Source organism: Grampus griseus (assembly GCF_964374135.1).
Source record: "Grampus griseus genome assembly, chromosome: 2".
Taxonomy (NCBI): Eukaryota; Metazoa; Chordata; class Mammalia; order Artiodactyla; family Delphinidae; genus Grampus; species Grampus griseus.
This window is the reverse complement of record NC_139018.1, coordinates 29,796,907-29,820,549: the sequence shown is the minus strand read 5'-3', so window position 1 is coordinate 29,820,549 and position 23,643 is coordinate 29,796,907. Positions and strand designations below refer to the sequence as shown.

The 23,643-nt window shown below is 48.6% G+C and overlaps 1 protein-coding gene across 1 annotated transcript in view; it reads left to right on the top strand.

Annotated features, from left to right (window-relative positions):
* Window positions 1-23,437, top strand: part of RGS6 (regulator of G protein signaling 6) — a 574,818-nt gene extending 551,381 nt beyond the window's left edge. The window contains exons 18-19 of the mRNA XM_082648649.1: window positions 8,075-8,141; window positions 22,659-23,437. Coding sequence (XP_082504775.1) covers window positions 8,075-8,141; window positions 22,659-22,825 — 234 coding nt within the window. The 3' untranslated portion in view covers window positions 22,826-23,437. The remainder of the gene's footprint in view (window positions 1-8,074; window positions 8,142-22,658) is intronic.
* The last annotated feature ends 206 nt before the right edge of the window (window positions 23,438-23,643 follow it).

Below are 23,643 nucleotides of genomic sequence, written 5' to 3'. Positions count from 1 at the left end.
GTCCTCTTGAGAGCCTCATCAGCTGTAGCCTCAGGCTCCCGAGATGGGCAATGGGGTCGCTGGTGCCTGAGCTACGCTGGAGGCCTCGGAGGAGAGCAGAGATGAGAGCCAGGTGTTCATCACTCTCGTAAGAGAGCATCACAGTTGGGCTTTGTCGAGGTGCTCCTTGGAACTGAAACAGCAAGGGCCGGGAGCTGAGGGAGCCTTGGCGTGCGCCAAGCAGCATCTCCAAGCGTTTCTGTCCTGCCTGCCAAGGAATGCAGCGGGAAAGTCAGATGGAGACCAAGAAGTTCTGGGAGCCAGCTGTCACCCTCCCTCCCTCTCCCTTTCTTCCCGCCCCAACCAAAAGCCAAGGAAAAGCTAATTAGGGCTAAAAAGTCTGCAGCTCACCTCCCACCACCTTCCAGGCAGCTCCGGCCCCAGGCCCAGGTGCTGAACCAGAAGTGGAAGGCTGAGACCCTTGGCAGGCGAGGCAGAGGGCCGGCAGCCAGGGTGCTCCGCCCACCCCCCCTCCCCCCCCCACAGCAGCTCCTTCCCCAAGGAGGCTGTCTCCTCCTCCCCCTCAGCGTGTCAGGGGCAGAGCCGTGCACTCTGCTGCAATGAGTTCTCAAACACCTAGACTCAGCAGAACCCCCAGAGGGCCTTGACCTCAGTTGAAAAAATCCTTTCGGGGCCTCCAGCAAGGAACGATTGGCTAAAAATTCTTTAGAGTTGATTCTGATTGCAAACAGTCCTTGGGCCCCATGGGGACGTCTGGGTCGCAGACTGTAGTGCCAGCCTCTCCCATCTCAGAGCCCTGAGATCCAGCAGCAGTGAGACCCGGGCCTGCCTAGAGATGGGGGCGGATTCCATAGCAGTGCTGGGGAGGGAAAACATGAAAACCTGCCCATCTTGAGCAGCAAGGACTTCCCCTGGGACTCTGGGAAACTCCTCAGCAGCTCCATGCAGGGTGGCTCCTGCTTCCAGGCTCAGCTTGCCAACAGTGTGGCCTCAGGCCCATCACTAGCCCTCTCTGAGCCCTGGTTTTCTCCTGTGAGCAGTGGTGTGGACTAGATCATCTCTGTGGACCTCTTTGGCTGGAATGTTCTATAGGTCTGTGCTCTCTATCCTGAGATTTGCGAGTCGTGCTAATCGTCCCTCAGAGTGAGAGAGGAGCTGCCTTCCTGCCTGGGAAGTGGCTGCCCACCCTTGACACTGGGAAGGAAACCATATTTGGAATTGAGTTGGGTGTGTATTTAAAATCCTTTGACAGGGATTTGACCATAAAGCACCGTCAGAACTGAGTGCGACTGGCACCTGATGCACAGGCCCCATCCCTCCATCACTCAGGGCTCACTGTACACTGTGACCCCTGGAGGGCAGGGAGGGAGAGGTCGCAAAGAGCAGGGTAGGCACCACACACCCCGTCAGTCTTGCCGGTGCCGCAGTCCCCGCCATTCCAGGACGGATGCCCAGCTGGGTGTGTGTCGGGAGGTGGGGGTGAGGTCATTCGGGCAGAGGGATGGTCTCTGCGTGGCTGCTGCCACATCACCCCGTGCATTGTGGGAGGGTGGGAAAAATAGACTCTGAGTATCTGGTGACCTCAGCATCACTCTGCTGTTCTCCTACTACCACACTTTCTAGTTCCCTGGAGAACTCCGGGCCGGCTTTCCACTGTCCTCTCTTAATGCCCAAAAAGAGGGCACAGAGGGCATGTTAACCTGGTTATAGTCAGTGGTAGGTTAAGCCTCCTCTGGTCTCGATCCTTCTCTCTCCATCTAGGGTCCAAGTGAAGTTTGAAAAAGCATGTTTAGTATTATAGTTTTGTAGCTGGAAAATGAAAATGTAAAAGTTTATTTTTTTTATAAACCAACTATCAAATGTAAGACAGCTGAATCAGCTTAGCTGGCAGGATACAGAGAAGACAAAGAGATAAAGCGGCTCTCCTTGGGGGTGTTGGGAGGGGCTCTTTCTGAAACTCTGGGGAAGGGTGAGATTTTTTTTATCAAAAAGGGTCAGAGGTTGTCATTTTTGACACTGCCACTCCTCTTGGAAGGAGGAACCCCCAGCTGATGGTTCAACCTGTCAACCAAAAGCAGCCAAAAACGCCCTCCCCGCGGAGTGCCCACTCGAGAAGAAATGCGGCAGTGACTCAGCCTCCTGACCCAGGGGACAGCTAGGCTCTGCAAAACTACTCCCTCCTCCTCTGGCTGGCCCTCCCTCTCCCCCACCCCGGGCTTCTCCTGCCTTCCCCAGACCCCAGTGTGCTGAGCAGTCAAGTGAAAAACTCCCATGAGGCAGAAAGGCACAGCTGTGTGTTTACAGCCAGTGATTCCGATCCAGATCGCATCCCTGCCAGTCTCCCGCGAGGCAGGCTGGGGGCACACTGTGGATGGATGTGCCAGGTGGGAAGCTATTTCGGGAGCTGACCTGCAGCCCTTTGCCGTAACAGAGCCTTCCTCCTACCCCCCACTCAGGAAAGACGTCCTTCTAGAAGGATCTCTCTCTTTAGAAGTGGCTGATGGGGCTGTGGGATTTCAGCCCGTTCCCTGTCGCTTGTACCGTCAGATTTCTGGCTCATGTCCCCAGGCAGCCACGTGAGAACGGCCATGGGCTCCCATCTGTCCAGGAAGAAGGCAGAGGGTGAAGGTGACCGACCACAGGGCCCTCAGCGGGATGAACGGCGGGGAGTGCAGGCCACGCAGGGGACAGGATGCCCGCTTCTCCAGAGGACAGAATCCGCCTCGGACCTGCCAGGGGCGCAGCGGTACCACGCTAGGGGCAGGAGACAAACCTCCAGGCATTAGGCAGGCTTTGGAACAGCAGGAACCTAGGAAGGAGACAAAGCTGCCAATGTCAAGGTCAGGGAGAAGAGACCCAACTCTGCCTGTGTCCAGACTGGACGGTTAGAAGTCAGAGAGCTCAAGGTCAAAGGACTTCGAAGGCTGAGAAGTAAGCCAGCCACGGCATTCCCCCAGAATGAGCTCCTGGTGAAAGCAACGCGGGAGTCTCCCCTGTTTCTGAGCAGCAAATGAGTATCTTTGGTTCAAATCGAGTTTGGGAACCATGGTATTCTGGAAGGAGGGCAGGATACAAATCCGTAGGAAGGAACAAGCTCTAAAATGTTGCTATGAAGCAGAATGCTAACTGGGACACCGCAGGGGAGCTGAAAAGAGCTTGGAGCAGTGGGATCTTCAGTTTAGTGATGTTACCTGAAGGCCAATGAGAGAAAGACCCTTGAGTGTTTGTTTGCTGGCTCCCTGACAGACGGGAAGGTGGGACGGGGTTGGGAGTGTATAGCTGCCCGGGCAGTGGCAGCGTCCAAATGGCAAGAGTTCTGCCACACCCGCCGGTCACGGTCGATTCATTTTGGCCTGAGCAATGGTACCACAGCCCCAGACAAGAATGGGCCTCATTGGTGTAATATGTGCAGGAACTTTCCACACCCTCCTTGCAAGCCTGGCTTACTGTAGGTGGATGACCGTCATAACTACATCCCTTGCTCCAGAAAATATTTATTTGTGACCAGATACCAGTGCAATAAGGTTGAAAATACTATCGGTTCCTGTCCCCTGTACCCCCTCCACCTCCGCTGCCTCTATGTTTGCCCATAATTAGGGAAAGCAAGTATATTCATCGCATCTTAATGGCTGATAAGATGGGTGAATTAACAGACCTATGTCCATGGGAAATGCAGTTTCTAGTTGTGGCCACAAGGGTCCAGCCATAGCCCTGTCCTATCCACATCCTTTTTGATGACTCAGATGGAGAGACAAACACGTCAGTCACACTCAAAGTTGCAAACCTGGAAGGTACTGCTCATTGGATAGGTAATGGAATTACCATAAAACCATCTCCTTCAGGTAAAATGATGGGTCCAAACAACCAGGTATAATTTAACCAGATAAAATTTATGTTAAAAAAAATTCAGTCTCACAACTACAGGGTGGCATTCCTAGCCTTCACTGTAATTCAAGTTTAAAAAATTCTGGGGTTGCAATTGATTACAAGCCTGATAGAAGCAAAAGCAGGATGCGATCACTTTTTTTTTTTAAGCAACTTTAGGTTGTAATAACAAAAGTGGAACAGTCAGAAAAGAAGTGCTCCACTGCTCTCTGTGTTGCTCTAGACTGTGTTGATCTTGGTTCTAAGCCCCTGCGCTTTATCGGGAACTTCAACAAACTAGAGAAAATTCAGAAGAGAATAGCTGGGGACTCTGGAAGCCATGTCAGATGAGACTGAAGGAGATAAAGGCGTCCTGCCCCTAAAGAGATTCAATAACCATCTAGAGCTATATGTGTGTTCGTCTCCCAGAGTGAGTGGACATTTCTGGATTGTTCCAGACAAAGCTAGAACACATGCGTAGAAGACATGGGGACGGTCACTCATTCTAAGAATATTCTAACAGTAGCAGCTTCCCAACGATGGAATATGTCACCCCAAGGAAAAAAGGAGCTCCCTGGAAACGTTCAGAAGCTGAGTGGCCAAGGATATGGTAGAGCAGGTTTCTGCTCTGCATTCCATCACCTCTTCCAAATGGAATCCTCGGATGCATTAAATACTTGTGAACTACTGCATTTTATCATATGGTTTATAAATAAGGTACGGAAAAGGAGGACAGATCACATGGAGGGAGTTTTCTGAGACTGGAGGAGAGGGATCCGGAGAAGATTAGATTTTACCTTGAGGGAGAAAAGCCAGATGACGATGAAGGCAAGGCCAGGCCACTGTCAAGAAGTGGAATTGCTGCCCTGCACTCGTCATCCTGGCCTTTTGTTTTCGGTTTTTTAAGCCAATCGCTGCTGCTGCTGCAGCTGAGCCCTGGGCAACAGGCCTCTCTCGCCTGAATGCCCAGGAGGAAATCAGTGCACGGAGGACACCGGTGCCCGTTGGCTTAGGGAGGCTGAGCACAGCCAGGGTTGGCGTGTGCGGGGTGCCCTGGCCTTATGCTGGAGAAGGCTTGGCCTGACATCATTTCCATCCAGAAAGGGTGTTTTGTTGAAAGAAAAGATGATCAAGCCGGTTGCCTTTTACCTGATGCCAGTGCAGGTTCCAGGCAGACAAGCTGGCCCCCAAACTGTCTCAGCCTGGCCAGGAACAGAACACGCCCCCTGATACCTTAGACCACGGGGAAACTGCGCTCGTGGGCTCCCTCCTCCTGGGCCCTTCCGTGAGGACTCATCTTCAGCCCAACTCAGGGGAAGGGAAGGGCTCTCGTGTCACATTCTTGCCAGCTGTCCCGAGGACCAACCTGATTGCAAATGACACTCCCTCCTCTCTCGGGCATTGCCAGGGCTGCCTTCAACTCATCATGGGATTGTATAATTATGGTGATTACAGCTTATGGCTTTTTTCCTCTCCTCATCTTTTGCTTTCAAATTCTTTGAGGCCTCTCATTAAACATGGTGATCCCGATAAAGTCAGCAAAGTTTTAATAGGACATTTTTTGAAGCTAAAGAAAGCCCAGTCAGAGTTGATTGTTACTGTGTTCCCTCATACAGGCCTTTAAAACTCTGCTGGGCGTGACTGATGCCTGGATATAAGAGGTAGGGGAGAGAGATATGGGGATCCAGGGGGTGCCCATGCTCTTTCCCAGGGTTGGAGAACTGATTTACACCATGCCCCTGGCCTTTCTCATTTGTACCAAGAGCACATGCATCCAAATCCCCACAGCTGATGGTAGAAGACAGACCATCAAGTAAGGGTAGAGGGCCTGCCCTTTCCCTCATAGCACACTAAGTTGGGAAATGGAGATGGAGCCGCCAGTACAAAACTCAAGCCAACCTTGTGAGCTGTGGCAAAAGTAGAGGGGAAGTTCTGGTGGATCCTCTGTCCTGAATGATCCTGGCAGGTTCCAGGGCTTCCATCATTCTAACTATGTAAAGGATTCAACCATGAGTATTTGTGAGCGGTCACCGCCCTGTGGTCATGTCCTCAAGGGCGGTTTCCTTGGTAACGACACAGCTTCAGAGCCCCTCATTTGCTAGCCCTCAGTCAGAGCGTTGCTGAATTTTTTCTAGATGTGTAGGACGTTATGAGGACCACCAGGAAGGCGTGCGGCTGGGGTGGTGGCCACTAGGGCCCCCAGCTTGCCCTTCAGCAGCTTTGTGTAGGTTTGATGTCAGGGTCCCCTTTCTTTCCATCCTCCCCAGGACTGCACGGAGGACTGCACAGCGACGTGCATCTTGCCCTGCAAGGAGTTTGTTTTGAGAGGCTCCAGCTGGCCCCTCGTCCTGCCCTGAGCTGTCCTCACTGCTCCTCAGCCAGCTATCTGGGTGTGACTGAACAGCACTACCTATGAGAGGTTAAATGTCAAAAACCTGGCAGTGATATTTCCCCCAACTGCATCCTCATCCCCTACTGAAGATGACCTGCTGGCTCCGCCCCCTGAGAACAACATCCCTTTAGGGGCCACCAGAATGTAGAGAATGGGCTCAGGGTCAGGGATGGGCAGCCCCCGTTGAATCCTATTTCTCCACCTGAAGTTGGTATAAGACCCTGGGCAAGCCGCTCACTTGCCTGATGGGTACAATGATGCCTGCTGCCCTGGGTGGATGTTGGCACTAAATGAGGGCATAACAAGAACAGCTGCCATGTCTTGGGCGCTCACGTTGTCGCAGTGTGGGCATCCGTGTCATGCAGAACTTGGCCTGAGAGGGACTTCGGTTCTCCCCCAGCTGCACCACTTAACTGTGCGTTTCAGACTCCAAGCCTCAGTTTCCTCATCTGTAAAAAAGATAAGAGTAAATGATTAAGAGGGAAAGAATACATAAAGTGCTTAGCGTAGTGTTTGCAGTATATATGCTTAAGTATAACTCTTTGTATTATTATTTTCATTATTATGATGTTACCTGCAGCCCATTAGCTCTTATTACCTTATCTGATTTCCAGCCACGTCCTGCAAGGTAGGTATTATTGTATTTATTTTGCAGTTGAGTATGGTGACACGTGTATCTCAAATACGACAATTGTGCGCAAAGCACATTCGTTTATTACAGCAACCGGCTCATGACTCTACTCGATAAATGGTAGCTATTATTACTGTCTTATTTTGAAAGTCAACTCAGAGAGCCAGTTTCTCTGCTTTCCCTAGGAATGGAGGGACTGTGGTACCCAGCACACCAGCTTCTGCCCTGTGGTCTATTTCTCAGGGCCCCTGTGCACTTCCCAGGAAGCTGTAGGAGCTAGGGGCTTGTAGCAGTGGGGTGCCAGGACGTGGGGAGGGCCACCAAGGAAACACTGCCTATGTTGTCAGGATCTGGCATTTGCCCCCGACTCCTGAGGTGCGGGACCCTAAGATGCCTCCTGCTTCCGGACACAGATCGGAGATGGTTCTCCCCTATAAGAGCATGAAATCCAGTCCTGCAGACGTAGCGCTCTGCACCGCAGAAGCCTCGTTCCCAGAAACCCTCACCTGGCAGCTGTCTGCCTGCCTGGAGCCACCCTGAGCAGTACAACCTCACCGAGTCTGGTTGCTCCATCTGCCAGATAAACAGAGGCTCCTAGTTTTTAACTGCGTGCTACAAAGTGGGGTGGTTGGAGGAGTCAGAACCAAGTGGCAGGGGATGCTTTGAAATCCCTCGGAAGCCAGCCCCCTGGGCGGCACGCTCCCACTGCTTGCAGTATTGACAGAAACAGAAGCAGAGAGGCCATTTCCACTGACACGAATGGCTTTTTCCTGGGGAAAGTCAGGTTTATATATGTATCTTAAGGTAAATGCTTGAAGTTTGCAGTGTCTGTCAAAGACTGGCATCTTAGGAGCCTGACGTGAAGCTCTACAGCCAATCGTGTGGTTGCTCGTGAACCTTGCATGAGATGCTTCTGCAAGTGCCTGTGGTGTAAACACTCACATGAGCGTGTGCACAGCTGCATACACAGGTGCATGTGCTACCTGCCTGATAACACGCCTCCGTGTTCAGTGTATGGTACGTGTGTAACATACGCTGCAGACCTGCATGTGCCTCTGCGCATGGACCGCCTGCCCTCTGCTGCTGTGTGCGTGTCTGGGCAGGGGCTCCCCTAAAGCCACAGGTCTTCACGGTTTCAGCTGGATAAGTTATTCTTCACTTCCCTTCCTAAAAACACAATTGCCTAGTGCTGTTGGCGCAGAGTCAGAATGGCCGCTGCATTTCACCCCCGAGGTGGCTTCCTTCCAGCAGTGGGTGAGTGATCCCGGCGTCCGAACTCTCTAACCTTCTTTGGGATCCTTCTGCCCAGAAGGTGCTCCAAATCCGGAAGAGATGATCTGTTTGTCCGTGGCCTCATCTCTGCCCACCCCTCCTGTTCTCACACCCTAGTTCCATGGACAGTGGCACCCATTTTTTAGTGTGCCCATTTCTCCTGCCTCTTTTTTTACACCCATAGTTTTTTCTTCCTAAGAAACAAGAAGCTGAGGGGTCTAGAAATGACACGGAGATGAGTGCCTTGTCCCAGAGGCAATGTACAGATAATGTCTTCAGGTATTGATCCTGTAACTCGCTTCTCCTGGACCCCTAGCAGAAATGCCCTCTATCTTTGAAGATGCTTTTAGACCCAACAGCAGCATCCTGAGGCTTAGTCTCCCACTTACAGCTTCCATTGCTCTTCCTCTGTGGTCCAGGGCCAAGTCCTGTGGGAAACTTGGAAATCTCACCTTTCTACCTGCTAGACCACCAGGGGAGAAGAGGGCTAGGGAACCGCCCATCCCCTGTGTCACAGGGATGGAGAGCATTGCAGCGACATGTGAAAAGGGTTTGTAGGGAAGTAAGAAGGTTCTCTGTGGCTAAGAATTCCATCAGCCCACGTTTCTGTCCAGAGATGTCTTGAAAATTGCTGCTTGACCTGTCCCCTGCTGCACTTTTTCAGGTTAGAAATACATGTCTGATAAATGCCCGCCAAACTGCATTCCTGAGAGTAGGGAGGAAAGAGAAATGAGCCAGCCCTCTTTGAATGTGTATCCAAATGGACTTGGACATTCACGGAAAGATTATGCTTTGGGGCGGTGGGGACAGTCAGCATATTGGCAGCCTGTGTCCTCGAAACTCTGCCTTGGCAGCCGGCTTAACCAAGGACCCCAAGCCATGGATGTGTTCTGGGTGAACGTGTTCGCGGGAGATGAGAAGTGCCCTTGGGAGGGTGGGGTTAGAGCCCTCCTGGGTCCGGAGAAGGATCTCACACTGCCGAGCAAGTGATCCCTCCTGCTGTCTCATCCACTAGACTTCAGCAGCGCTCTCCCCTGTCGCCCTAGTCAAGGGTCACTCGAACTTCCTAGTTGGAAAAAAAGCAGCATCGAGTTGTTGCCGACAGCAACTCAGCCACGTCCCTGTTTCCTTGAGTCTTTGGTCCCTTGCCTAGTTTGGGGTGAACCAGCGCAGAGATGCCAGAGTACATTTAAGGAAGAGGAGGCAAGCGCAGCGTGGGCTAAGGAAGGCGTGCCATCGGGGGGCCTTGTGAACAGGATGCCCACCTCCGCTCCACCCCTGTGTCCACCAAGAACTTGCTGCAGGCTGAGTGCAGAAAGAGCACCAGGGTTTTTCAGTCAGAACGAGAGGAAGGAGATAAGAGATCCGGTAATAAAAGGGGGGCATTTCTCCTGCATGAGGTGAAAAAAGCAGCAGGGAAAATGGAAATGCACAACTTGGACAGGAGGCTGGGGAGTCGGGGACTGGGCATTGTGCCACCAGTGTCGGGCACAGCTGCTGAGCGCTTGTCACTCCCGGCATCCGGCATGCCTTCCCGGTTCCAGATTTGTCCCTGCACAGCTGGGGACCATGGAGGAAGGTCTCCCATCACCCACCAAAACTAACAGGTAGAGGTCGGACTTTGCACAGAGCCCCATAAGTGACGAGCACGATGAGGGGGCGGGAGTCAGAAGTGCGAGGAAGGGCAGCCGGGGAGGGCTTCCCCAGCCAGCTCGATTTGGGCACGTGGTTCTAATTGGGGTTGGCTCTAATTGGAGTAAAGCATCCGCCCGCCCTTCCTCAGGAAGGTAAACATCACACCTGCTTCTCTCCTCCCTGGGACTGTTGCTATGGAGATCCCAGAGGTATCGACACCAATAACACAGGGCCACAAACAGAAGTGGCAGCTTCACTGGCCGGTCCAGTAGCCACCGTTTTAAACCCATGAGTGCCAAGCAGCGGTGACATGCACCTTAGCTCAGCACAACAGCCAAAGTCCCACTTTGCCAGGCTTGCCAGCCAGAAGGTAGCAGCTTTTCCTCTCAGGAGTCCCCAGTGTGAGGAAGGGAAGCAGCTTAGGCAGAACAGAAATGCCTGGGATGGTCTCAAGTGTGCCCAAGAGCTGAAGCATCTTTCCCAGTGAGGTTGAGAAAATCACCCTGCACCGCCCAGAGAGATAGTCTGGTGTGGGTAGATGTGGAGGAATCCTTAGTCCCGAGCTTTTCCACCTGCCTCCTTCCTTGAGAGTGACAGTCATGTACAAGGGAGAAGGTGGATGGGCCATGAAGGCCACTGACCAGCTGTGTGCACTCAGGCTAATGGTTCAACCTCATGTGTCCAGTGAGGGTTAAAGGAATACCTAACTGGCAAGGATGCTGTGGACATTAGCACAGGTGTCTCTCAAATGTCTAGTGCGCTTGACACACAACAGCTGTTCTATGTTCAATCAATGGGTGGCCGTTAGTAACTTTCCTCGGCAGCTAGCCTGTGTCCCTGGTAAGGGGACCGTTCCCACACTGCCACCATCAAGGTCTGGTTGAGTCGAAGAGGAGGGCACTTGAGAAGGGAGGGTGCATGAGATAACGATGCCACCCCGTTGGGCAGGAACAAGAAATTCAAAGAGAAAATTCCCTGGAGATAGGGGATATAGGTTGGTCCTCTCACATTTAGTTCAGATAAACTCAACGTTTCTAAATTTAAAAAAAAAAAATTAAGTAAAAATTTAAAAAAAAAAAAAAAAAAGCACTGCTAGTTGCCAGGCTAGAGTAAGGTGTCTGGACCTGCTAATGATCCCAGTAACATTTTGTGGGAATTGCTCTCAGCAGACACGACTGCAGGCAGATTCCATAGACCCATGATTGACGTGGAAAAACCTGATTGTTTCTATTACTGTACATAAGATTGTGGGCTATTGCAAAAGAATCCACTGTTTATATTTTGACCATATTCCTTACTTTTTACATAGGTTTAATGTATGTTAAGTCGTCATCCAGAGAGCTTTTTTAAAATATAATTCAATTTTCACCTATCTCTTGATTTGGAGGGGGGGGAAGCTTTGTTTTATATTTGTGGTACTCTATTTTTTTTTAACATCTTTATTGGAGTATAATTGCTTTAGAATGGTGTGTTAGTTTCTGCTGTATAATGAAGTGAATCAGCTATACATATACATATATCCCCATATCTCTTCCCTCTTGCATCTCCCTCCCTCCCACCCTCCCTATCCCACCCCTCTAGGTGGTCACAAAGCACCGAGCTGACCTCCCTGTGCTATGCGGCTGCTTCCCACTAGCTATCTATTTTACATTTTGTAGTGTATATATGTCCATGCCACTCTCTCACTTCGTCCCAGGTTACCTTTCCCCCTACTGTGTCCTCAAGTCCATTCTCTACGTCTGTGTCTTTATTCCTGTCCTGCCCCTAGGTTCTTCATGACCTTTTTTTTTTTTTTTTTTAGATTCCATATATATGTGTTAGCATACGGTATTTGTTTTTCTCTTTCTGACTTACTTCACTGTGTATGACAGTCTTTAGGTCCATCCAACTCACTACAGATAACTCAATTGCATTTCTTTTTATGGCTGAGTAATATTCCATTGTATATATGTACCACATCTTCTTTATCCATTCATCTGTTGATGGACACTTAGGTTGCTTCCATGTCCTGGCTATTGTAAATAGTGCTACAATGAACATTGTGGTACATGACTCTTTTTGAATTATGGTTTTCTCAGGGTATTTGCCCAGTATTGGGATTACTGGGTCATATGGTAGTTCTATTTTTAGTTTTTTAAGGAACCTCCATACTGTTCTCCATAGCGGCTGTATAAATTTATATTCCCACCAAAAGTGCAAGAGGGTTCCCTTTACTCCACACCCTCTCCAGCATTTATTGTTTCTAGATTTTTTTGATGCTGGCCATCCTGACCAGTGTGAGGTGATATCTCATTGTAGTTTTGATTTGCATTTCTCTAATGATTAGTGATGTTGAGCATCCTTTCATGTGTTTGTTGGCAATCTGTATATCTTCTTTGGAGAAATGTTTATTTAGGTCTTCTGCCCATTTTTGGATTGGGTTGTTTGTTTTTTTGATATTGAGCTGCATGAGCTCCTTATATATTTTGGAGATTCATCCTTTGTCAGTTGCTTCACTTGCAAATATTTTCTCCCATTCTGAAGGTTGTCTTTTCGTCTTGTTTATGGTTTCCTTTGCTGTGCAAAAGCTTTTAAGTTTCAATAGGTCCCATTGTTTATTAGGGTTCATTGTTTATTTTTGTTTTTATTTCCATTTCTCTAGGAGGTGGGTCCAAAAAGATCTTGCTGTGATTTATGTCATAGAGTGTTCTGCCTATGTTTTCCTCTAAGAGTTTGATAGTGTCTGGCCTTACACTTAGATCTTTAATCCATTTTGAGTTAATTTTTGTGTATGGTGTTAGGGAGTGTTCTAATTTCATTCTTTTACATGTAGCTGTCCAGTTTTCCCAGCACCACTTATTGAAGAGGCTGTCTTTACTCCATTGTATATTCTTGCCTCCTTTATCAAAGACAAAGTGACCATATGTGCATGGGTTTCTATCTCTGGGCTTTCTATCCTGTTCCACTGATCTATATTTCTGTCTTTGTGCCAGTGCCATACTGTCTTTTTTTTTTTAACATCTTTATTGGAGTATAATTGCTTTACAATACTGTGTTACTTTCTGTTTTATAACAAAGTGAATCAGCTATATACCATATTGTCTTGATTACTGTAGCTTTGTAGTATAGTCTGAAGTAAGGGAGCCTGATTCCTCCAGCTCCGTTTTTCTTTCTCAAGATTGCTTTTGCTATTTGGGGTCTTTTGTGTTTCCATACAAATTGCGAAGTTTTTGGTCTAGTTCTGTGAAAAATGCCATTGGTAGTTTGATAGGGATTGCATTGAATCTGTAGATTGCTTTGGGTAGTATAGTCATTTTCACCATGTTGATTCTTCCAATCCAAGAACATGGTATATCTCTCCATCTCTTTGTATCATCTTTAATTTCTTTCATCAGTGTCTTATAGTTTTCTGCATACAGGTTTTTGTCTCCTTAGGTAGGTTTATTCCTAGGTAATTTATTCTTTTTGTTGCAATGGTAAATGAGAGTGTTTCCTTAATTTCTCTTTCAGATTTTTTCATTAGTGTATAGGAATGCAAGAGATTTCTGTGCATTAATTTTGTATCCTGCTACTTTACCAAATTCATTGATTAGCTGTAGTAGTTTTCTGGTAGCATCTTTAGGATTCTCTATGTATAGTATCATGTCATCTGCAAACAGTGACAGTTTTACTTCCTCTTTTCCGATTTGGCTTCCTCTTATTTCATTTTCTTCTCTGATTGCTGTGGCTAAAACGTCCAAAACTATGTTGAATAATAATGGTGGGAGTAGGCAACCTTGTCTTGTTCCTGATCTTAGTGGAAATGGTTTCAGTTTCTCACCATTGAGAATGATGGCCTTTACTATGTTGAGGTAAGTTCCCTCTATGCCTACTTTCTGGAGGGTTTTTATCATAAATGGGTGTTGAATTTTGTCAGAAGTTTCTTCTGCATCTATTGAGATTATCGTATGGCTTTTATCCTTCAATTTGTTACTATGGTGTATCACATTGATTTGCATATATTGAAGAATCCTTGCATTCCTGGGATAAACCCCACTTGATCATGGTGTATGATCCTTTTAATGTGCTGTTGGATTCTGTTTGCTAGCATTTTGTTGAGGATTTTTGCATCTATGTTCATCAGTGGTATTGGCCTGTAGTTTTCTTCCTTTGTGACATCCTTGTCTGGTTTTGGTATCAGGGTGATGGTGGCCTCATAGAATGAGTTTGGGAGTGTCCCTCCCTCTGCTATATTTTGGAAGGATTTGAGAAGGATAGGTGTTAGCTCTTCTCTAAATGTTTGATAGAATTCGCCTGTGAAGCCATCTGGTCCTGGGCTTTTGTTCGTTGGAAGATTTTAAATCACAGTCTCAATTTCAGTGCTTGTGATTGGTCTGTTTATATTTTCTATTTCTTCCTGGTTCAGTCTCGGAAGGTTGTGCTTTTCTAAGAATTAGTCCATTTCTTCCAGGTTTCCATTTTATTGGCATATCATTTCTTGTAGTAATCGCTCATGACGTTTGTATTTCTGCAGTGTCGGTTGTGACTTCTTTTTCGTTTCTAATTCTATTGATCTGAGTCTTCTCCCTTTCTTTCTTGATGAGTCTGGCTGGTGGTTTATCAATTTTGTTTATCTTCTCAAAGAACCAGCTTTTAGTTTTATTGATCTTTGCTATCGTTTGCTTCATTTCTTTTTCATTTATTTCTGATCTGATCTTTATGAGTTCTTTCCTTCTGCTAACTTTGGGTTTTTTTGTTCTTCTTTCTCTAACTGCTTTAGGTGTAAAGTTAGGTTGTTTAGTTGAGATGTTTCTTGAGGTAGGATTGTATTGCTATAAACTTCCCTCTTAGAACTGCTTTTGCTGCATCCCATAGGTTTTGGGTCATCGTGTTTTCATTGTCATTTGTTTCTAGGTATTTTTTGATTTCCTCTTTGATTTTTTCAGTGATCTCTTGGTTATTTAGTAATGTATTGTTTAGCCTCCATGTGTTTGTATTTTTTACAGATTTTTTCCTGTAATAGACATGTAGTCTCTTAGTGTTGTGGTTGGAAAAGATACTTGATGTGATTTCAATTTTCTTAAATTTACCAAGGCTTGATTTGTGACCCAAGATATGATCTATCTTGGAGAATGTTCCATGAGCACTTGAGAAGAAACTGTATTCTGTTGTTTTTGGATGGAATGTCCTATAAATATCAATTAAGTCCATCTTGTTTAATGTGTCATTTAAAGCTTGTGTTTCCTTATTTATTTTCATTTTGCATGATCCATCCATTGGTGAAAATGAGGTGTTAAAGTCCCCTACTATGATTGTGTTACTGTCGATTTCCCCTTTTATGGCTGTTAGGATTTGCCTTATGTATTGAGATGCTCCTATGTTGGGTGCATAAATATTTACAATTGTTATATCTTCTTCTTGGATTGATCCCTTGATCATTATGCAGTGTCCTTCTTTGTCTCCTGTAATAGTCTTTATTTTAAAGTCCATTTTGTCTGATATGAGAATTGCTACTCCAGCTTTCTTTTGATCTCCATTTGCATGGAATATCTTTTTCCATCCCCTCACTTTCAGTCTGTATGTGCCCCTAGGTCTGAGGTAGGTCTCTTGTAGACAGCATATATACGGGTCTTGTGTTTTTATCCATTCAGCCAGTCTATGTCTTTGGTTGGAGGATTTGATCCATTTACATTTAAGGTAGTTATTGATATGTATGTTCCTATTACCATTTTCTTAATTGTTTTGGGTTTGTTATTGTAGGTCTTTTCCTTCTCTTGTGTTTCTGGCCTAGAGAAGTTCCTTTAGCATTTGTTGTAAAGCTGGTTGGTCGTGCTTTTGCTTATCTGTAAAGGTTTTAATTTCTCCATCGAATCTGAATAAGATCCCTGCTGGGTAGAGTAATCTTTTTTTTTAAAATTAATTAATTATTTATTTATTTTTGGCTGTGTTGTGTCTTCGTTGCTGTGAGCGGGTTTTCTTTAGTTGTGGCAAGCGGGGGCTACTCTGCGTTGCAGTGCACGGGCTTCTCGTTGCAGTGACTTCTCTTGTTGTGGAGCATGGGCTCTAGGCATGCGGGTTTTAGTAGTTGTGGTTCACAGGCTCAGTAGTTGTGGCACATGGACGTAGCTGCTCTGTGTCATGTGGGATCTTCCTGGACCAGGGCTCGGACCCAAAACCCCTGCACTGGCAGGCAGATTCTTAACCACTGCGTCACCAGGGAAGCCCTGGGTAGAGTAATCTTGGTGTCGTTTTTTCCCTTTCATCACTTCAAATATGTCTTGCCACTCCTTTCTGGCTTGCAGAGTTTCTGCTGAAAGATCAGCTGTTAACCTTATGGGGATTCCCTTTTGTGTTATTTGTTGCTTTTCCCTTGCTGCTTTTAATATTTTTTCCTTGTATTTAATTTTGATAGTTTGATTAATATGTGTCTTGGCGTGTTTCTGCTTGGATTTATCCTGTATGGGACTCTCTGCGCTTCCTGGACTTGATTATTTCCTTTCCCATATTAAGGAAGTTTTCAACTATAATCTCTTCAAATATTTTCTCAGTCCCTTTCTTTTTCTCTTCTTCTTCTGGGACCCCTATAATTTGAATGTTGGTGTGTTTAATGTTGTCCCAGAGGTCTCTGAGACTGTCCTAAATTCTTTTCATTCTTTTATCTTTATTCTGCTCTGCGGTATTTATTTCCACTATTTTATCTTCCAGGTCACTTATCTGTTCTTCTGGCTCAGTTATTCTGCTCTTGATTCCTTCTAGAGAATTTTTAATTTCATTTATTGTGTTGCTCATCGTTATTTGTTTGCTCTTTAGTTCTTCTAGGTCCTTGCTAAACGTTTCTTGTATTTTTTCCATTCTACTTCCAAGATTTTGGATCATCTTTACTATCGTTATTCTGAATTCTTTTTCAGGTAGACTGCCTATTTCCTCTTCATTTGTTTGGTCTAGAGGGTTTTTACCTTGCTCCTTCATCTGCTGTGTATTTCTCTGTCTTCTCATTTTCCTTAACTTACTGTGTTTGGGGTCTCCTTTTCACAGGCTGCAGGTTCATACTTCCCGTTGTTTTTGGTGCCTGCCCCCAGTGGATAAGGTTGGTTCAGTGGGTTGTGTAGGCTTCCTGGTGGAGGGGACTGGTACCTGTGTTCTGATGGATGAGGCTGGATCTTGTCTCTCTGGTGGGCAGGACTGTGTCCGGTGGTGTGTTTTTGGGGTGTCTGTGAACTTAGTGTGATTTTAGGCAGCCTCTCTGCTAATGGGTGGGGTTGTGTTCCTGTCTTGCTAGTTGTTTGGCATGGGGTGTCCAGCACTGTAGCTTGCTGGTCATTGAGTGGAGCTGGGTCTTAGCTTTGAGACAGAGATCTCTGGGAGAGCTCTTGCCGATTGATATTACGTGGGACCGGGAGGTATCTGGTGGACCAATGTCCTGAACTCGGCTCTCCCACCTCAGAGGCTCAGGCCTGACACCCGGCTGGAGCACCAAGACCATGTCAGCCTCTCAGCTCTCCCCGGGGGTGACCTCGGAGAGCGTCCTGCATCCCTTGCTGCCTACCCGGATTCTGGGGCGCCACCCACAGCCGAGTCACCGGCCCGGCTGCGTCTCGGATGTCTGTGGTATCCTATTTTTAAAAAGTCAAATAAAGAGAATATTTCAATACCAAATAAAATGCCCTTCAGCTCCTGAGAGAGATCAGAAAGCTTGGCAAGGACCCAGGAGTAATACAGACCTCAGGAATGGATCTTGTCACAGGGCACCCCCCACCCCCTCCCGCTTCCCTGAAGCGTGACAAAGCCGGAAGCAGCCTCTGCTTCCTGGCTGCTGCTCCAGCCTAGCTCTGCCATGGATCAGCCATGTGTAACCATTGCCTAGTTCCCATCTCATCCGCCCATCTTGCTGATGATGAAAGAGAAGAGTTGCAGTGTTTTCAAATTATTCTCTATCAAGTATGGGTTTTCCTACCATCCCCTGCCAGAGCTTCTAGCCCTCTAAACTATCCCAAGCAAATGGCACTCTCTCTCCAATTTTAAACATCGTTGAGAAAGGAGATGCCACAGAATACCTTACACTTCCTTTTGAAATCATCCCTTTCGCTTTGCTCAGTGGAGAAGGCGGCACCAGGGGGACCAACCTCCAGGGAAGTCACGCGATGATGTCAGGCAGTCCTGACTTGGCTGGAATCCCTGGCTCCTCCCCCTCCCAACAAACCCAAGCTGGGACCTTTCCTTTCTCCCTGGCTCTTAGGGCTGACGGCTCTCTCCAGCAAGTCTCCTACAGGCCTGTGAGTTCACACACACTCATCATCTATGAACCTGAGCATCGTCTACTCATAGGTAACTTTCAGCCTCCTTGAAAGGACAGCTTCTCTCTGGGACCTCCCACTTCTTGCCTGCTGAGGTCACCTGGTGAGCCCTATTCAGCAAGACACCGATTTTCATTAGCAGGGATGAAAAATGCCTGTGTGTCACCACAAGGTGATCCGTTTGGATATATGGAGACTAGAAATCATGTTCCAAATTAGTTCTGTTGCAAGTTCTAGTTCCCCTAGCAGAGGAATCTGGGTTTCTCCTATACTGGAGGGGGAAGCTTTGAATTTAGCCAAAAGGCAAAGTTGCTGGGACAGCAACTGAAAAAGAGCAAGGGGTGGGACATTTCAAAGCAGAGATGTGATAGCTGGATTTTTTTCTAATCTTTTTTTTTTCTTCTGAAACATAATTACCCATGGAAAAATGAATAGATCTGAAATGTATGGTTCGACGAATGTATGCACCAGTGTAACCTACACCCATCACCCTATAAAGTTCCCTTATGCCCCTTCCCAGTCAATTCCATCTCTCTCCCCTAGAGACAACCACGGTTGATTTCCATCCCCCTCATAGCATGTGTTTAGACTTAGTGGACTTGAGATCTGTAACTTTGGTCTTAGGTCATCTGAGCAAATTAGCAAGAAAATCTCATCAGCAGCTCAGATGTCTCTACTTTCTTAGAGTTGAAAAAGGTCCTGCCTGAGCCACTAGTGCTTGGCTTCGCTGCCCCCAGTATGCCATGTGACCCCCAGGGCTACTCTCTGAGCCACAGCCCTTCTCTCAGCCAAAGAGGTTAGCGTCAGTCTCTCAGGTAAGTGAGTGGCGAAAGCTCTTGGTAACCCGGATGGTGCATGCTTTGTTGATTAATATCTGGAAGTGCGATGCACAGAGCCACAGCATGTCAAGCAGCATGTCGATTTTTCCTGAAGCACCTCACAAAAGGGAGCCATTCCTTTTAGAAACAAAGGATTCCGTGACCACCTTCTTCCAGGCTTCTAGCCATCAGGATGGCTGCAGAGCTGAAATGATTAGTCAGGGTGGAGGGTGGGAATTGAACGTGTGGGTGTTTGTGAACCCAGCACTGAGCCTGCGGTCCATGAAATTGAAGGATCACAAATTCTATTGGATTAAACTTGGCCAAATGTCTCGAAGGTGAAAAGTACTTTGTCTGAATGCAAAGCTTTGCTGTCTCTGGAATGTACCTTCTGCAGCTCAGTTCTTAATCACTGTATATTTTTTCACTTGGACAAAGGCTGCCTGCTAATAGCATTTTCAACCACCTTCAGCTGCTTCGCTCAGCTACGCCAAGGCCTCAGGCTGAGCTGGCTACAGTTTCCTGGCACCATGATCTGTTCCCAACTGACCAGCATTGAGGAACAGCACACATTCACACCCTGAAAAAATTCCTTTCCCTGTAACTAAGCAAGATGCCAGGCAAAGGCAGAATTACCACTCCCCTTCCTAAGTGTCTCCTGCAGAACCGTCCAAACTGGAGGCGAGGATGGGGGTGAAGAGGAGGAAGGAAAGAGCCCTAGAAGGTGCAGGGTGGGAGCTCCCCTCTCTGTGCGCAGAGCAGTAGCTAGGAGCTCCCAGCAAGCCCCTAGCAGCACACACCTTGGGGCAGCTCATCTCTGAACACCGGTAGCCTCTGCTGTCAGGTTTCACTTTGATCCCTGAAAATTATAAGAGCCTCAGCTCTTCAGAAGAGAGGCAGCTGCTGAGCCAGTGTGTTTGCAGGATTTCTTCCCCAAAGCCCGAGGCCAGCATCTAGCCTTGCCTGCACCCTGCATGAGTAACCACCTTCCAGCCTCACCCACGAGGTCACTGCCTAGTGAACAGATTGCAGCTGGGCTGAGCTGCCCCCTGAGCCGACCTGAGCCATCATGACCTCCTTTAGCAGCAGAACTGGCATTTGGTAAATGTGTGAGGGCAGGAGCGGGAGAGGGAGACAGAAATGCCAAGGAGTACCACCTGGATGGCTTCGAGGTTGGGAACAGTCTCAGGGTGTGTTCTCCCCCAGGGCTGTCAGCTGCAGCCCCGCCCCCAACTGTGAAGCGCGGCAAGCAGCTGGGGGAGGGGAGGGGAAGGATTGATGGGCTGGCCACAGGTCTTTGCAGTCAGAGCTGTGAGGCTGAGCTCCGGGACTTAGGCAGGAAGAGATTAATTAACGCCTCCCAGCCCAGCCCGCTCTACAGAACTGGGAGGTGTGGAGGGCAGGGATCCTCAGGGCCAAATCCACCTAAAACAGACAGACACACAATCACCCAGAAACAGAACCTCTAACCTCCCTCAACCACAGCCCCTTCTCCAGCCAAAATGACCTCACTAATGAGAATGAAGCTGTAATGAGGGTTTGGATGCCTGGTAAACCTCACCCTCTTTGTCTCCGGGCTTTTAACATCTGCGCTGGCAACGGACTGTTATTTAGAAGCGTTAGTGATTCCTTTTCTTTCACACCCGCCAGCTAAATCAGAGCCCCAAATGCCATTGTAGGGCAAACCATGTGTAATTTGTGGCCCTGGTGGAGGAGCGATGGAAGGAGGGGGGAGGAGCTGGTACCAGCTGGTACCACGCTGGTGCGTGGTTTCCACAGCTGGTACCCAGGAGGAAAGCAGCCTTCCTTGGTGCCTTTCACATGAGCAGGGATGGAAAAGGGTGAAAGGAGCTGGGGGAGGTTTGGTAGAGCCCGCATACCAGGAGGCCCCTAGACTCATCAGCTCCACATTTCCCCATGCTTCCTGCCTTCAAGACTGCATGGAGAAGGCCCGTTCCCAGGTCCACCCCCTGGATGACAAATGCCTACAGCTCCGTGTAAGAAAGGGCAGTCAAGGAAAAGTCCCGGCTCCATGTGTGCTTAAAACCAGGGCTGGAGGGAGTCCTCGGCCGTCAGCCTCTGCCATCTGTGAGCTACTGTTGTACCTAACTCACTCCACACAGAGGAGTAGCCATCCTGCTTTTAGTGACTTGCAAAGACTGGCACTTGAAACCCTCTAGGATTAAAAAAAAAATCTGATTAAAAAATTCGTAGCCCAGTATAAATGTATCCGGCTGCAGGCGAAGTTTAGTGTATCTGAAGATTCAGATAAGGTTGCTGATGGGGAGATTGTGTGTGTGTGTGTGTGTCTGTAGGGAAGAAAGAAATGAAAAGTTTCATCTCACTAGCATGAGGCATGAAAGGGGAAAAACAGAGCAAAGGGGAGGTAGATGCAGACTTCCCAACTGCCCCGAGAGCATTTGCATTTCTGGACAAGCTCCCATCCCTGCCATCGGAATTCTCAAAGTCAAGCTGGCACGTCCCTCCGTGGAGAGCTAAGCCAGATGACATATTGTCCTGCATCCAGCAAACTCACAGCCCATGTTGTTCGTTTGTTGGAAATGCCCATTATCCATCAATTCATCAATCAGCAGGTTTATTGAGTACCCTACCAGGCGTCACAAACCTGATCAATTTTCTTTAATTACATCCAGCGTACACGCAGCCAAGCCCAGTAAACAGGATGAGCCCTCACACCCCACTTGGAAATGAACATGAGGAATTGCTGGCCCTTGAAACCTCACGCTACCAAACGCTGCAGCCCGTGCTGATGAGCGACCGCGTGCTACCCTAGGCAGATGGCGCTGACCCACTGTCAATATTAAGATGGGTTCTGAGTGTTTTCTCAGGCACAGTGATCAATCTGCTTGGGTCCAGCCATACTCTCCTCTAGACGCCTGTCCAATGCTATGGATTTCTGAAGAGGGTGAGCAGGGAATGGGCGCAGACTATGGCTATAGGGAAATAAGCAAAGGACTGAGCCTTCCCCATCCTCCTGTTGGTGCCCAGTCCCACATCAGAGGCTCCTCCTGGGCATGTGGGCAACTGGCCTCTCTCAGGACCTCTATGCCCCATGTACCAGGCCTCATGATAGAGTTCATCCTTTTTGTTTTTGAAAGGACAAGAACGGCTTCATAGTTTGTAAGCGAAGGGCTTGTAAGACTTCCTGATGTGGAATCATCCGGGTAACAGAGATGGGGACCAAGAACACAGGAGTGCGTTGCCCTGTGTCCTGCAGTCCAGGCTCCGAGCCTCGGCAGCGCGCCCAGACCTTCCCAGTCCCAGAACAGGTTGTCGGGAAGACCCAAGGAGAGCTCAATCCTGCATTTTAAACAGGATTCCTAGGTCTTCTGCCTTCTTCAGACTAGTTAATTCCTTAGTCCCAGTCACCCAGATTCTTAGCCATCATCTATTTGGGTCAACCCACCCCCCGTGATCTTACTAGTCCCCAGGCCACCTTTCCTTCCTCACTTGGATAAAATCAAGTTCAGGGGCAGCCCACAGGCATTAAGAGACACTCTACCTAAAGGTTAAAATGCCTGGTTTGGAGTAAGTGAAATCCCCACGCCCCCAAAAGTGTACCAGCGACACACCCTCACCCCCTAACCTGCCCCAAAGACCCGGTTGTTCAGTTGTCTGTGGTTAAGGCGCCCAAACCGAGAGATGAAAGGGGTTGGTGAGCTAAGTCGTTTGGCCTCGTGGCTCATGCCAACAATTAATCCACCTGTCTGGCTCTCTGTGTCTGTCCTCTGTGTGTGTGCGCCTGTGGTGCCCCTGTGTCGCTGTCTCTGCAGGGAAAGTCGCTGGCGGGCAAGCGCCTCACCGGCCTGATGCAGTCCTCCTGACAGTGCCCCCCGCAGGGCCCGGGCCCGAGGACCACGCGGGCAGCCGGCCGCGCTCCACATCTGCAGACAGAGCTTCCCTGCGGGGAGATTTGGTCACTGTGAAAGAGAAAGAGTGAGGGCCGTGATGGGCGACGGTGGGGAGACGCGGTGGGTGATCAAGAGGGAGGCCAGAAGGCGAGTCCACGGAGCCTGGGGTCAGCCAGGTAGAGGCCCCTGTTTACAACCCTCTCTTCCTTGTATAGTCGTGTGCCGACACCCCGCTCTCTAGGGGGTCCTGGCCCCTAACACGTTCAGGGCAGAGCACCCGGTGGGACTCCCGTTGTGACTGTCAGCTGAGGTTAGACTCTGGCTGTCATCACTCCTCCCGCCGTCCGGGGATCACGCCTTCCAGCAAACTCAAGAGGACCCCTGGCCCTGAGCACATCCAGTATTACACCCCACCGCCTCTCTGGTGCACCCACGGCACCCCCCTTGTTACACCACTGTGTCCCGACCACCTCCCGCCTCCCGCCTCCCCCATCTCTGCGGCCGCTGCGTGCAAGGACCCGGGGCCAGGCTGCCCTCACGCCACGCGCCCCAATCACATCATCAGCACTGAGCCATCTCCTGCACTGCAGCACCTCAAGTTCTTCCAACCCCCTCGGAGGCCACCTTTCAAGGAGGTCTCCACAGGCGTTGGCGGCTGCCCTCTAATCCTTCCACACGTCTCGAGGGTCCAACACCAGAGGAAGCACCGGTGTTGATGAAAGAGCTTGTGGTTTAACACCGTGAAGGTTCTGACCATCTTTTACATTTTTTATTATTTCGTAATTTATTCTGCTGTGGCCCCTTGCTCCTTGGTGTGTCCCCGCGTGTCTTACTCAAAATAAACGCAGCGGTGAACTCGGGGGCCATTGGGATCCTCCCCTCCGGCAGCTCCAGGTGGGAGCTGGGA